At 35.9% G+C, this 16,463-nt stretch overlaps 2 protein-coding genes across 7 annotated transcripts in view; one reads left to right on the forward strand and one right to left on the reverse strand.

Annotated features, from left to right (window-relative positions):
- Positions 1-3: 3 nt before the first annotated feature.
- LOC110024239 (histone H2B.5-like) lies at positions 4-661 on the forward strand. The gene is made up of 2 exons (XM_020724091.1): positions 4-132; positions 296-661. Exons 1-2 carry the CDS (start codon positions 4-6, stop codon positions 587-589), a joined length of 423 nt encoding a protein of 140 aa, XP_020579750.1. The 3' UTR covers positions 590-661.
- Positions 662-4,041: 3,380 nt separating this feature from the next.
- Positions 4,042-16,463, reverse strand: part of LOC110024229 (agamous-like MADS-box protein AGL65) — a 30,350-nt gene continuing 17,928 nt past the window's right edge. For 5 of the 6 annotated variants that reach the window (XM_020724071.1, XM_020724070.1, XM_020724069.1 and 2 more), the window contains exons 8-11: positions 13,152-13,196; positions 12,913-13,037; positions 4,437-4,779; positions 4,042-4,329 (exon numbers count right to left, since the gene is read on the reverse strand). In XM_020724071.1, the coding sequence (XP_020579730.1) occupies positions 4,437-4,779; positions 12,913-13,037; positions 13,152-13,196 (513 nt within the window). In that variant the 3' untranslated portion in view covers positions 4,042-4,329. The remainder of the gene's footprint in view (positions 4,330-4,436; positions 4,780-12,912; positions 13,038-13,151; positions 13,197-16,463) is intronic. The other variant, XM_020724072.1, reaches the window with a different exon arrangement.

Consider the following 16,463-nt stretch of genomic DNA (forward strand, 5'->3'; position numbering starts at 1 on the left):
AGCATGGATCCAACAGCGAAGAAGCCGGTCGCTGAGAAGAAGTCGGCCGCTGAGAAGAAGGCAGCCCCTGAGAAGAAGCCGGTCGCTGACAAGAAGTCCGCCGCTGAGAAGAAGGCAGCCCCTGAGAAGAAGGCAGCCCCTGAGAAGAAATCAGCCGCAGAGAAGCCAACGGAAGAAACCGAGAAGGCTAAAGCTGCGGAGCGAGCTCCCGCCGGCAAGAAACTGCCGGCGGGCAAACGCGGAGAAACGACTTCCAGTATCAAAAGACGACACGTCTTCCAGCAGAATGAAGAAGAAAAAGGCCAAGAAGGGAACCAAGTCTTACAAGACCTACATCTTCAAGGTCTTGAAGCAGGACTGCCCCAACATTGGCGTATCCACCAAGGCGATGAGCATAATGAACTCATTCGTCAATGATGTATTTGAGAAGATCGCTCAGGAGGCATCTCGCCTCTATCGCTATAACAAGAAGCCGACCATTACGTCCAGGGAGATCCAGACCTCTGTTCGACTTGTTTTGCCCGGGGAGATTGCTAAGCATGCTGTTTCTGAAGGCACCAAGGCAGTTTCCAAATTCACAAGTTCATAGACTCGGTTCTTCTATCTCTCTTCGCTCTTTTTTTTGTTGGTCTGTTAAGGTTAGGGCTAAGTTTGAATTCCTTTAATTGATTGATCTAGCTTTCTTTTTAGGAATGTAATTAGTAGGAAAGTATGATGGATTTTCTTGGATTCTAATTGAGAATCAGGTTTTCTCAAGAAATAAAGCATTTTTTTTCTGCTTTGTATTGGGACGCAATTTAAAAATATATGTGCTGCTGTTTTTTTTTTAATCAAGAACAATCAAGCTTCTTCATATTTTTTTCTCCTCTTTCTCTTGTTCAAGAAACCTTCAAGATTTCACAAGGGTTAGTGCAAATGGTAAACAAGTTCTGTTGACGATACTAGGAAATATATTTTTTATGAAGATAATGATGCATGATAGTCTCTGAATCAAATAATGGTGAATGATGATCTATGCATATCATTTTCATGAATTCCAAACCATTCAATATCAAATTACATAAGTAGGATAGTAACAAATTGGGAATCATATCCATTGGAATAAGCAAAAAGATGAGATTTGCTCTCGAAAGAATATGAAGTAAATAAAAAAGAACTATGAATTTAAATAGTCATCAGTCATCAAAGACGTATTTGTGCGATGCGGCAAAAGCGAGAGAGAGGCGGGCTGAATTTGGGGCTTCATGACCTACCTTCCGGTGCGGTGCCTTACTGTGCGAGAGACAAGAGATGGCAGGGGAAGGAAGAAATGAAGAGAGAGCAAGAGTCGGAGACGACAAACAGAAACAACATGGAAGACAGAGGTAAGATGATCGTCAAAGATCACCGGGGGATCGCCTGAATCCTATCCTCTCTGAAGCTGGGGTAGGGCTCATAGTGCTGGGAAGTTAGGCGGGGATCATAATCGCTGAAAGGGCAAGAGCATAACTTGCAAGAGGAGAAATGCGGGCTGCGGGGTGGAACCCGCTACCCGCGTTTTGCTTAACTGCGGCAGCGCTGCGGCGAAACTCCGCCTCAAATGGGGTAGATTCAAGGGAGGGCGACGCGTCGAGCATAATGGTTCTAGTTTTCAGTGGATCAAATCCTCTTCAATGATAATATCGCAATTTAATTGAAATTAATTCACATAAAATTTTGAGGGAATTATATACATAACTTATAATTTGATGTATTTACATATTTAACATTTAAAATTTGATATTTAATTAAATAATATTTTAGTGTCATAATTATATCAAAACATATGCGGAAAATGTGGATCAGACTTTTGAAAATTTAATATTATTGATATCTAAATTTTTTAAATATAGTATTAATTGGATGTAGATGTATCTAGAGGTGAGCATTCAGTCGATTTGGATGGATCGGCTTTAATTGATTACAACCAAAATTCATAATCCAAAAAACTCAACCAATCTAAATTTTGATGATACCGAACAGATCGAATCGAAATTTGATTCAGTTTAAACAATTCGATTATTAAAATACTGAAATTTAATTGTTTATTAAAATTTAGCTAAGAACAAACATTACAAATTACATAAATTATCTATATAATATTGGTTTGATTTCATGAATCCTCTATTTATATCAATCAAACATTAAATATAATAAAAAATGTAATTTTCTTAGTTTATTTCACATGAAATTAAAATATAATAAACTTTTTTAATGAAATATTAGTTTTTCTGTTTATTCAATTAAATGAAAATTATAACCAGACCACCGGAAGACAAAAACAAAATATTGAAGTTTTAAAAATTGAAAATCAATTTTTTAAAACAGAACCGAATCAACTAAACGTGATCGATTTGGTTTTCCAATTTTGACCAAGTAATGCACACCTCAAAATATTAAAAATGCATGAATAGTTGGAAGTAAATCTACCTCAAAATATTATAGAAGTTAATCATATTAACTCCAGACAGTTGCAGGTTGTGCCTAATATTCTATTTTACGGGAGTAAGTTAAGACTGTGCTTTGCTCCTTTGCATCTCAAGATAAAAAAAATTTCTAAGGGAAATACAAAATTTAATAAAAAAATTTATTATAGAGAGAAATCCTCGATCAGCATCTCAAAGGACTTTAAGCTAGTATAAGGGTTAGGAATGTGGATTGTTATGAAATTTTAGGAGTACATGTAACATTGCACTTCTCTAGACAAAAATGTACATTTGCTATTTTTTTCTTGATAATAATATTCCTTTAGTCCTTGAGTTTATCTTTTCTTTCAATTGCTCCAATATTCTTGCCTCCTTTGGTTATGTCTACAAATTTCATAAGTTTATCTTAGATTTTATTCATTTTTAATTGAAATGAGATAAATTAATAGACTAATTCACAAATAAACTCATTGATCATGGATTTCTTATCTCGATGCAGATTTATGATATCAGAGGAAATTGTGAGTAGCGACAAGAAAAGGATAAATAAACTCATTGATCATGGATTTCTTATCTATCAGAGGAAATTGTGAGTAGCGACAAGAAAAGGAGTATGTGGTTGAGCTGAAAACTCACCAAATTTTGTGGACAGAATTCAAGTAAGACAATATGAGGTATAAACAGGAATCAATAAGCCGTGTGTATTCTGAACCAACGGTTAGGGGATCTCCATTGAAGGATTTACAATGGATTTGAAGATCTATAAGAATATTGTTAGGATTGTGAAAGAGCAGATTTGCATCCTCTAAAACTTATAAATTATAATATGTCTCTACCAAAGAACGATATTTTTACTTGAGCAAGCCTGAGAAAAATTTTCAAATTGCAAAGGTCATTGAGATTAAATTGTGAGTGCAACGAGTTCTTGGTTAGATTGATCACTTAATTTAATAAATATGTAATAATGATATAGTCGTCATAAGCTAATAGTGCTATTAAGTTAGGACCAGCATTTTTTGTGAATACAAAGTAATTAGGTTCTGATTGAATGACGCCAAACTTGATAAGAAATTAGAAAAACTAGGAATACCATTATCTAGATGCTTATTTAAGCCCATATATAAATTTATGGGGATAACAAAAAAATTCTCTCATACAGAAATTGTTATAGACATTGGCATTGAAAATATGTAGTGCTTTTCTTAAGAAAAAAGTTTGGAGGTATAATATAAATTACACGTATTTATTTAAATAAAATTAAAAGGTAAGATGCTTTTTATAAGTATTTTTTGGCGCAGTGGATAATTATAAGAGTGGCGATGATAAATATAAAATGATTATATTAAAAATATAATCATATCATGATTGTAAACATGCAATATTCGTAATATGATTTTGCCATGAGGAGATTGAATCAGCTCAATAAAAAAGAAGCTACAAATACAAATAAAAAGGATTACTCATCCATGCTCACGAAAGAATATAGTATCAATACAGAAAACAAATTTCAATTCTTTCAAAACAAATTTCAAATCTTTCGAAACAAATTTCAAATCTTTCAAAATAAAACAAAGTTATATACAGTTGTTATCTCCAGAACTCAGTTTCCAGGGTTTATTAATTTAGTAGAAAACTTTGATTCGTTTGGCGATTCTCTTCAAGAAAAATTTCATGGAAAATCAACTCCAGCAAGATTTTTGTAAAATTAGAACGTTTCAATAGGTCTGCTAAAATTAACATTCAGATCATAAATGAGTCAGCAGTAGTCAAACTGAAGTTCGCAAGTGCGAGCGGTGCAAGAGAAAGAACCAGGAACAGCTGGATCGCCAAGACTGCTCATGATTAGCACATAGTTTTGTTGGCCTTATCAACACTGCTTTGGCTGCTGCAACAGAGAAAAAATTAAATTTGATTAATTGATTATAGCTAATATGTAGTCAGGATATCCCAACCAAAAATTTTTTTCTGATATTAAATGCATTAACAACTCACTTAAGCACAAGGGCGCCGATCATGCAACCCAGTGATAGCAACCCCTGCGCGTCGTAAATCAGCATCAAATACGGGTTTTGGTGGTTCGAGCCCGTTAACTTGGAAATCTGCATGATCCTCATGTAAGCCGATATCTCCATTAGGCTGGACCATTTCACCAAAATAATTCATCCCATAGGAATGGTAAGTGTACTGCGCTCCAAGCTGCAGCTGTAAGGATGAACTTTGACCCAAACAATTGAAGGATTCCTCCTGCCTATGCTTGCTATACACTTCTTGCATTTCATCGACGAAGTAGCCGTTGTAGCCTTGATGCGATGTTCCAGTGGAGTACAAGTTGATCCTAAAATATATAATGAGTAATTACAGATGTGGTCACAGATGAATGAAGTTGGATCACGTAAGGAAAAATAATTTGGGTAGAGTTTTAAAGAGTATTGATTCCAATATAAAATTCACAATTTAATTGGGACGAAATTAACTTTGAAAATAAAAGTTGAATGCAATATCATGCGACTCAGATCAAAATTATTTCGATAACTTTAAAAGCCATTCAAATGTTGGCACGAATGCAAAATACAAAGCTAACCAGTGTGCGAATGATGATATGAATTATTACATACATATATATATATATATGTATATGTATATATATGTATATATGTATATGTATATATATGTATATATGTATATGTATATATATGTATATATGTATATGTATATATATGTATATATGTATATGGCCTTAGATGAGGATGAAATATAGACAGACACACACATTTATGCTATTTGTTATTGCCTGCATCCTCATCTAAGGCCGAATATCACTAAAGATTAGCCACATACTATCTTTGCTGAGAAGGTACAATCCGATCCTCTTTCCAACATCGCAGTTCCAGATGAAGAACATCATACTACAGGTACAGATCTAAATGTGTTGATATCACTCACTGTTATTGAGAAAGACCCACTTACATGCTAAGACACAAGAAAGTGCTTCAATCAGATAAAAGATTAGTTGTTACAACAAGTACTTGCTTCTATCGTTCAACAACTTGCACATATCCTGCACACTTCAAAACATTCCGCTGCTCAGGTGAGCCAATCTTTGGATGAGAAATGACATGTCTATACGAGGAGGAAGAAGAAGAACAGAAGACGACTCAAGCTCGGGAATTTATTGAATGATACATTGGTAACTACTGACAATGACACTCATCTTACCAATTTATTAGTTGGCTCCTTTCCTAGAACTAGAGGCAGAGGCAAGGCAAAATTGGGTCGCTCTCCAACTACTTGATACTCCGTATTTGACACTTTTTTGTTTTTTCTTTAGGTCTCTTATGTGTTTTATTGTATTTTTTTTTTTTTGGAACCATTTGATATGGTGGTTATTGTGTGGGCAGGGCGTCATGTTTGAGACCTCCCACAAAATCTATCTGTACCCTACTTTTTATTTAATTTATTAGCCTTTGGGCTTTCTCATAAAAAAATATATATATAAACACACACACACCCCAAAAGCAATACATATTAACATATATTGGTATAATTAATATATATTAAATCTTAAATTATGATACGATCCAACATTAAAATCAATACGTTTTTCCACAGAAATTAGGACAAATTAATATTTTTTTCAATAATACAAACAACTTAACAAGAATACAAAACATGAGCATCTATAATTCGAGAGGTAGGAGATCTATCCCTATTCCTACAATTCGAGTGCTAGGAAATCTCTCCTAAATCCTGAACCTAAGACATACAAAAGTCAAAATTGCCCATAGGCTATGCACCGACGTAACAATACTCCCCCTCAAGGGATATCTTGTCATCAAGGTGAGAAAAAGTGAGAGCATTTCTTCTCCACCATAGTAGTGTCGATTTCACCGATTAAAATTAGCTCCCACGAACCACTAAGCAAAATCATCCACTGTACATATTGATATGTATTGATTAATTTTTATTTTTTGTAATAGTTGTACCGATCTATAAAACTACATCTATGTTGCAGATTTGAGAGTTTGTATGTACAACAAACAATATCCAGGACGAAAAAGACTCAAAGATGAGTTCTTAAATGAAGATGAGGAATTAGTGTAGGTGTCATCAGAGTTGCCCATCTATCATTAAAAGGGTAAATTTCGATGTGCTTGTGCAAAACATAAAAATCAAGCGTTTCTACCAACTGAAGAAGTTATGTTAGATCTTTACCGCAAATGATTCAAACCTAATTATTTCTACTGGACTGCCATGGTGAGCAGGAACTGAAGTTCAATTCGAGAAAGGAGATGCCTCGACAAGTTATGTCCCTCCTACAGAGGAATTTGATCTTGACATATATGAAGAAATAATTCATGATGCTCAAAGAGCTCAATTTGTTGAGAGCGTTCAACACAAACCTGAAACACTGAACAACGAATCACAATAGTTTTATGACTTGCTGAATGTTGCACAACAACCTTTATGGAATTGTTGCACAACACATACAGAGTTATCAGTGGCGATGAGAATGTTGACTATCAATATGATTTTAACATGCCCAGAGAAACAGTCATCTGGTGACGACATTATTAAAAAAGACGAACCCTGCATTAAATTTAGTGTCAGATGACTAGTACAAAACTAAAAAGTTGGTTTCAAAATTAGGCTTATAATGTTAAAAGATCCATTGTTGTGTTAATGATTGTATGAAATATTAAAAGGCCGGTACAGTCGATACAACTTGCCAATTTTGTGGTGCAGATAGATTCAAGCAAATATGGAAAAAGAGTAAAAATCAGAAAAATACTCCATAAAAGCATCTCTTTTATTTCTGTTCATACCCCAGCTTTAGAAATTGTTCGCTTCCATGCGTACAACTCCTTACATGACTTTGACACAACACTGAATACATTAATGCTAGCTCGATGAGTCATCTGTCACATGGTGAGGCCTGAAGACATTTTGATCGTACTTATTTGAACTTTGCAGTTGAAGCACACAATGTTAGACTTAGGTTATGTGCAGATGGCTTCACCTCGTACGGTCACGCTGCAACCCCGCTCTCATGCTAACCAGTGATAATTCTGTTTTACAATTTGCCCTTTGATATGTGCATGATCGTGTTGTTTTTATTTTTGATGTTGATCATACCAGGTCCACATAGCTCAAAGGAGAAATCGACATCTACTTACAACCTTTAATTTGAGGAGCTTCATATGTTATGGGTGGGTGTGCTTACATATGACATCGCTATGAATAAAATTTTCAACTGAGAACTGCTCTTATATGGTCAATTAGTGATTTTTCGGCCTATGGGATGCTAGCTGGTTGGAGCACAACCAAAAAATTGGTTTGTCCTTACTGTATGGATATGTCGAAGACATTTACTTGGAAACATGGTAGGAAAAATAGTTGGTTCGACTGCCACCAAAAACCTCTTCACTGTGACCACCCATTTAGATCAGTGAAGTACCGAAGGATTACTCGGGTTGAAATATTGCAGATGATCAGTGAAGTACCGAAGATCACTAAGAGATCGGAGTTGGCTTCAACTCGTCTTTCTGATTTTAGTGTCACATACAACTGGGTTAAGCGTATATTCTGGGATCTTCTGTACGGGAAGATTAGATTTTATGCACATTAAGAAAATTTTTTTGATAATAATTCAATATTATGGTTGATATCAAGGGTAAGACAAGATATGTGAAAACAAGAATGGACTTGAAATAGTATTGCAAAAAGAGGACCTTAAAACTTTAGTAGACAAATGAAAGTAAATTAATAAAGCTCAAAACTATATATTGTCTTACACCAGATCAACGGAGGACAATATTTGAGTGGGTGAATTCTCTTAAGTTTCCCAATGGGTGTGTCAAATTTGAGCCATTTTTTTGAGTTGGAAATGGGTAAGGTATTTGACATGCAGAGTCATGACTCTCATATATTTTTGCAGTGCTTATTGCTTATTGCATTTCATGCGCTGTTGAAGTCGATGCTTGATCCCTTGATCGAAGTCAGTATATTATTCAAAGAGTTGTGTTCAGGGACATTAAATGTTGACTCTTTGAGACATCCTGTTGTGAGTATTCCAATATTATTATGTAAGTTTGAGCAGATATTTTCTTCTGGTTTCATAGACTTTATGGAGTATCTACCTATATATGTGTTATGAGGCTAACTAAGGTGCCCATTGCAGTACAGATGGATGTTTCCCTTCGAGTGGTATGTCTTCCCAATACAAATAATTGCGAGTTACATTTTATTTTATACTAAACTAGCACCATATTCAATGTAAAATATCTTTGTTGTTGATTTTTAAATAAAATCAATAAAATGGTTAATAATAAAACACATTATGAGGAATCAATCTGTGAAGCATATCTGTTGCAAGAGATGATAACTTTTTGCTCATATTATTTTGAGTAAGGTCATCAAAGAGGTCATATTGTAGGTGACATGACTTCACAGCCAGAACTATCTGTATATCAAATATCAGGTGACTCATCAGGGAGGCATGATATATGGTATCTAAGGATAAAGAGACTCGGCCAACTGCATTATACGTCCCAATGAACTGTAACGAAGTTCAAACATTTATACAGTAAGATTCAAGGTCTCCAAACTCAATACTATCATTTATTATTGAGAATGCTAGTTATATACTAACTAATTTGAAAATACAAATAACAATGTTGTAAGTAGATTATTTATCGACAGTTTGGAAATGAAAGATGAGTCTCTACAAGCAGGAAGGTCGTAGCAGAATTTTCAACATAATTCAACTTATACGTATGTAGAAACAACTCTTCAAATCACATCTACATAATATAATCATCACATTTAAAGTTACACTAATAGTACATCTCAATTTATTATAGGTTCACAGTACAACCAATAGAATCACAGATCAAATATTACTAGATCTTACCTGGTGACCTAATCGCAGTGTTACTACATGACAGATATTTGAAGTAAAATGTTATAGATTGATATGAATTTCTAGTGTGAAGGGAAGAAGACATATAATTGTGGTGTCACTTTTAAAGATAATGCCAAATCCAGGAAATATCAGCTACATTGTATACTTGTTCAACTGCCAGTGGTTCAATCCTGTTCCGAATCAATGAAACAAACGTTTTATAATATCACTGAAGTCAAATTGAACAGACGATATGCGAAGTTTGATCCATTTGTTCTGACATGCCAAACTACATATGTTTATTACCTTCAATACTCTGGTAGAGTAAGAAAAAAAGTTGATTGGGTTGTGGTTATGAAAAATAAATCAAGAAAACTATTGAGCTCCATAGTACTACAGAACAAATTCACCAAGAGAAATGTATGTTAGATTTATGTATTCAAGGCAGCACAAATGATGAAATGTTTGTGCTCGAAGATACCACGGTGATTGTTGAAGAGGTTGCTCATGGCATGAGAACGATGATGAAAGTGAAGAAGAATTTTTAGGTTCAACTGCGATGATGAGTTCCTCCAATGAAACTTAATAACAAATATATCTAATTTTAGATTAGTGGTTACTACTGCTCCTTTTTGTTTTTTTACTTTTGTTGTATTGAGGCATAACTCTTTACTCTCATTTATTTAGACATAGCTGCTACTTGTGTCTTACATTACCTGCATCGTTTATTTCTGCTTATGATTATTTTTCCTGCCAGTTCTAATTTTATTATTGGCATTGCTTTGTTTGCAGATGGTCACATGTGGTGCATGTGGCCGACACCTCAGAGACCCCATGTTCTGGGTACACTAAGACCACCTATCGTAGCAAGAAGAGGAGGTTGTCTACTTCTACCATAACTTCCACTACTGCTCCCCCCTGCTGTGCCACACTTCTTCTGGCACCTGCTCCCGCACCCGCTGGTGCCACCAATCCCAAGACACATGCCACTGCATCCACTATTGTCACCCCTCATGTGATACCTGCCGCTGCAACCCCGTCTTCTGTGACGCCTGCTGCTTCTGCACCCCTCCCCACCATCTGCTGCAACTGCCCCACCTACTGCCCCACCACTTCCAGCCCCACATGCTCCGACACCTCTTGAGCCTGGCCCGCAACTCCTGCCCTCCAATGGTACATTTACTATTAAAGGGGGACTCATAAGTTATTTTTAGCATTGTATTATATTTATCCTTTGTGCTATAAATTTTTTTGCAATTAATTTATTTCTTAAGCAGATTTATTCCCCTCAAGATGCCCGTCACCTACATCATAGAGATTATTAGGATCAGGTTTAATCGGCCTTATCTCTCATAGAAGCAGATCTCTATAGCTACTCGGGACTTGTGATTTAGGGAGTTTGAGGTACGATCATATAATTTAAATAAAATTTATATATTTGATTTAATTTTTATACTGACACGTGAATTATTTTTTACATTGCAAATGCCCTTCACCTGGCTCCCAAAGCACCACCTCATATTCATCGAATCTTTGAGATTTGGAGCAGATATGGCCTTGGAGACATGTTCATGATAGCCTGGTGGAGGGGATAACAACCTGCCTGGATCAGAGAGGAGCTCTGGGGTCAGTTGACCGCGACCTAAGCTGCTATCGATTATTATGACAGGAAGAGGCAAACGAGCCGGGCGAGCCGAGCGACGGATGGGGCTAGGGGAGCTGTGCTCCATATTAGTGGATCATTCCCCCATACAATGAACTACAAAGGGTAAAATGACTATAATACCCCAACGTTTTTTGATATTATCCCCCGCTAATTCAACGGTAATCTGATGATATATTTTTTTTCATCAGAGGTTTTCAGACACAAATTTCGACGCAAGTATAGCCTAAATAAATCCGACACTACGATGGTGCAAAAACCAATGCAAAATATTTGCGTCAAAGTATTTCGACGCAAAATTAACAAAATTAATATTACCGACCTCAGATTTACCCACGGAATAAATCAGACGTAAATTGGATTGAAATTCAAAGATAGACCTCAAATATCGTCAAATTTGCCTTCGATTTGTATCCAATTTGACCGACACAAATTCGCTTAATTCATATAGTGTATTTCGATCATCCTTCCCTTAAGGACTAAAGTCAACAAGTTTAGTCATTTCAATAATATCTAAATCATAAAAAGACAAGTTTTATAAGTTCAAATCATCTATAGATTTAATATCATCCTCATAAGGATTGGAATTAACAAAAAAAAAATTCTATAAATATTAAATTGTTAAATTTAAAATAAATTATAAAAATAAATATTTTTGAATGGCCAATCTCTGATGATGATCGAGTTAACTGAAAATACCAACCAAAAAAGTATTTTAAAATCAATTTTTAAAATCAAAATTTCAAAGTAACAGTCAAAATATTTAAGTTAAAATTAATGACTTAAAAGACTACATAAATGTCATCCACCCATCGTAACAACAATTTAAGGGTGACAAACTTTTGATTGACTTCAGCTCATAAAGAGTTAATATCACATCGTACCAATATATTCACTCAGAACAATTTCAAGCCCGTAAGGACGTGACAAGAGTCTTTTGTCTGCGTGATTTGACCAACAACTCTATAAAAAGTAGCAATTACGACCAAAACCCTATGACCGATTGATTTATTGCTAAATGACATCATTATATTAAAGTCACAGTCACAGCCTGCTTGTTCTCCAACGACTTTATATACTTTGAGTTGTGAATCATAAAGGTACATTTAATTGGCATAAACCATTCTATTAGCTAAAGTCCACTTAAATTTGTCCTCTTAGACGAATATCCGCCCAAGATCTAAAAGGGTTTCTTGAATGATGCAATCCAAGATTACTGATAAGGATCATTCAGTTCGATTGGATTGATTGCCTCGTCTAACTAAGTAGATTAGAGACCACGACAACTCGGGATGACAAAAGTATATGATCTTAATCGAGTTTGTCATTGTTTCCCCTACCATCCACTATAGGCAAAAGGTGATAAATTTTATAATTGAAACCCCAAGTCTTCAGCTACTGTATGTTTAATAATCATTGCTTAATGACTGACAATAATCGAAAGTGCTCTCCCATTATTGAGAAGGGTATTGAACCATAAGGAATTGCACCTATGGGAAACCACGAACTCAATATTAAAAAGTCATCACAAAATGAGAGCAGAACTTTTGGGTAGTGTTTTATCTTCAATTCAATCATCCTCTGAAAATTTGACCTTGAAAACCTAACAAAAAGCTCTCAACACTGGTGAGGGTCTAGCGGTGCAAGCCCGCAAAAAGATGTTTAACATTGGAAAAGAGGAATTCAATATAAATGGAAGAAAGGTAGAACATACTCAAGGTCAATCATGAGGAACTCTTACTGAAGCTCAGATAGCATGTAAGAAAAAAATTCTGAGTTGAGAGTTTGTCACATTTACTTCCATTAAGAAACATAACATAGGTGACGATATGCACACAGACATAAACATAAAAAACCTTAAAAGAAAGAAGAGTCAGTGCTGATATAGCAAAGCATGTGCTGACCTTTGAGGTAGAAAACTAGGAGCTCCCGAAACCATAAAATGCCGGCCATCATCATGAAACCATTGTAGGTTTGAAGGTTGCTGCTCGTTTGTCATATCATAGGGCAAGTACATGCCATTGTGAAACTATGGATAACAAAAAAACATCATTTGCCTAATGGAGTCAATAAAAGACAATAGCCGAATTTTTCTTATGTACTGAATAATTTGAAGCAGATATGAATATGAAAAGTAATGTACCTCGCCAACACAATCTAGTGGAATAAAGCGGTTGCCAAGGTACCTCTGTCGAGCAAAAGTGTGAATAATTGAGAACATCAAAATAAAACAAAATAATAAGGTGACATGTTATTCCTCATCAATACTTTGTAATTCATAAAGCACCCCCAATCTACTGTTTGAGTTTTATTAATAAACCATACATGAACTATATAAACTTCTGACAATCATCAGAATATATGATTTTTGCTCATCAATGAAAAACAAATAACCATGCAAATTGACACTTGGATTAAAATCTTGGTTTCGTGATGTCTTGGAGATTAGTACTCCACAAACCTAATCTTATGCTGTGACATGCCGGAACATATTATTATGGACATCTAATAGTTAGGGTTCCATAATGCAACTAGAATGATGGGTAGCGTATAAATAGAGAAAGATCAACTAGAATTCACAGATTAAAATAAATAAATAAACAAACTAAATAAGTTAAACTTTTTCAATAGATTTAAACAATAAATACAAAAACTATAAATCAAGTGATAATACAATAATCAAATATATCAATTAAAAAAAAAGCAAACATAGGCTTTCAGGCCACAGGAGGTGCGATGCTGCGGGGCAAGGGGCTTAGATTTGAGACAGTGGCGGGAGATGATGTGGCTGGCAAATTGTGAAGCAGCACCCAGTCCATGGTCATTGAAGCATGGGAGTGCATGAGGCTTAAGGCATAGGTGAGGTGGGATGACGAAAACATGCCTTGATGCCATATTATGGGGGAGCAAACTGGATGAATTTTTCTACTAAATAATGATATCTATTTATAGGATTACAAAATGAATATAATAGTAAGAAGAAAAAGAATATAAACATACATAATATTTAATTCAATCTTATGTACCAAATTAACACCTATAAGTTCCTATTTACTTAACCACTGCTCTTTGTTAACATCGATGAGTTGCGATCCGCTGCAACTTGCACGGACGTGTGAGCTGTTGCTGGTCTCTTTGTTGCAACCTCCTTGCCTCAACAATCAACACCATATTTGATGGGAAGTTAATGGTAGGGGGAAGAGAGTAAAGCTTTTTATATTATTTAAAAATTTGAGTGTTATATATAAGTAAATAACAACTTTAACATGTTAAATATGCAAATAAAAATTAATTAAGGGTTATCTATGTAAAACTCACTAAATATAATGAAAGGAGAATAAACATATATATTTTTTTGAAATTATACACTCAATAATTTAATTTCACATAATCAAAAGGCTCATACTTAAACCCTACAAAAAAAAAGTCATAAATATAGAACAACCCTTAAAAAAAATTCAGGTGAACCGAACAACAGGCTCACAGCAGTTAAACCCATAAATAGCAAAGCAACAAGAATTGGACCTTATGTACAGTCCTATTGGTAAAAAGGGAATAATGAAGAAGTCTAATATTTTATTTGTAAATAGGTTTTGAACAATTGTTTCTTGACTTTGTAGAGCCCTAACCCTAGAAGCCGTTGTTGGAGCTTGAGGGTCGGGATCGATGTGCAGAGATCTGGAACTCCAACTTTCCTCTCCTTCGGTTTCGTCCTCGCATTAGAGTGGCAATTAGAGCTAATTGGGACGACAACAAGGGGATTGCGGGATCGCGACATTACAGTTGTGATTAGAGATATCTTGGGCGGCAGCAAGGGGATCGTGGCAGAACGCTCGTGATACAATCACGCTAACTGGGAAGGCAACTATGGGATTGCAAGCTCGTGATACAGGCGTGACTATAGATGGTTAACCCTCACGATACAGTCGCACTCAGGCGTGCAAACTGACGACGCCTGTTGGGTCACAATAGAATGGTTCGAGCGGCTCTGCAGGGCTGGGGTGAGGCGAGCGTGAAACAAGAGCAGTTGAGGAGAAAATTTTGGTTCCACGTGCGTGAGAGGACCACGAAGACTAATGAATGGTTAAATCAAGGATGTTATGAGATGTGGATAGTGCGAGAAGTAAAGATTTGGAGCTTTTGAGGAATATAGTGATCAGGTTAAAATAGGGAGCTCGTGGCTTGATGGAAGCTTCTATCTCATCATGTGCTCTGACACAGGTGAAAATAGATCTCTCTCCCAGGGACCTAAAACTTATGGACCGGTCACATAGTAGAGGTGGTCCCATCGAATCGAGGTTGTTCTAGTAGGGAAGAGATTAGATGGATTCTGATGGGAGTCAAGCCAAAGGGTGACGGTGCTGAGAAATTGGAGGGTCACACATGCCTTGTTCTACACCTAACTATTCAACTCGATGATTCCATCGATTGTCTCATCATTAGATGACATTCAAAGCGTGAGCGTCATCTGGGTGAAGCTGAAGAACATCTATGCTGTAGTTGAGAACCACATGCGGGTTTTCCAAATTCAACGTGAGATAGAAGCAGTGGTTCAGAGTGATACATCAATTCAGGAGTACTCCATAGAGCTGGAGCGGTTGTGACAAATCTTGATAATATCTCACCAAAATCAAGCTGTGGCGATCTGGAGTGCAAGATAGAAGAGATCTTTGTATATATGAGAATTATGCACTTTCTGGCCCTTTCGAACCCGGCGTTTGATCAAAGGAGATTTATCTTCTAGCTCAGGTGACTGTGCCTTCACTGGACGAGATCATAATTGCGATGATACAGGAGCAGAGTTGCATGAAGCTACACTCTGAGCCAAGTGAACTTCTGAGTGCACGATCAACTTCAACTATCTTGAGTTCAAGTATGGTGGGTGTTAAGGGGGAGCCTCGCAAGTGCTACAACTGTAGTGAAGTTGGGCATATGAGCAAGACCTATTCTAGGTTGCCGATGGTACAACATAACCTATAAATGGTAAGGGTACAGTGAAAGATACCAATTATATGAATTTGTCCAATGTTTTGCATGTTCCTTCTTTCCAGTGAACATTTTGTCAATTAGTGTCATTATTCTTCAACTAAAATATGTTTTTTTTTTATAATCCTAAGGGAATCTTCCAAGGGAAAGCGGCGGGGAAAGCGACGGTCCAAACACTTAAGACTGGAACTTGACATAATGAACTCTGGTAATTGGATCGAGAAGGGATGGACTCAGCTTTGACATCCATGATAAAGTGTTGGAGTAGGAGAATTTAGGAGTATGGAGGATAAGTTGTTGCTACATTAAAGCTGCATGAGACACTCTTATTTTAGTTTATTGAGTCAGTTGTATTATTCTTTGTATGAAAAGACAAATAAACAAAAGCTAATTTGTGATGCTTGTGAGTTTAGTAAGGTATTAGGAGCTTGTTATTTTGACCCCCAATTAATGAACTAAGGTAAAAAGG

This window comes from Phalaenopsis equestris, unplaced genomic scaffold, assembly GCF_001263595.1.
Source record: "Phalaenopsis equestris unplaced genomic scaffold, ASM126359v1 Scaffold000251, whole genome shotgun sequence".
Classification (NCBI taxonomy): Eukaryota; Viridiplantae; Streptophyta; class Magnoliopsida; order Asparagales; family Orchidaceae; genus Phalaenopsis; species Phalaenopsis equestris.

Coding starts and splice junctions, on each gene's coding strand:
- LOC110024239 (XM_020724091.1), top strand. CDS start 4: ATGGATCCAACAGCGAAGAAGCCGGTCGCTGAGAAGAAGTCGGCCGCT. Junction 133..295: donor AGGCAGCCCCTGAGAAGAAG/GCAGCCCCTGAG, acceptor AGAATGAAGAAG/AAAAAGGCCAAGAAGGGAAC.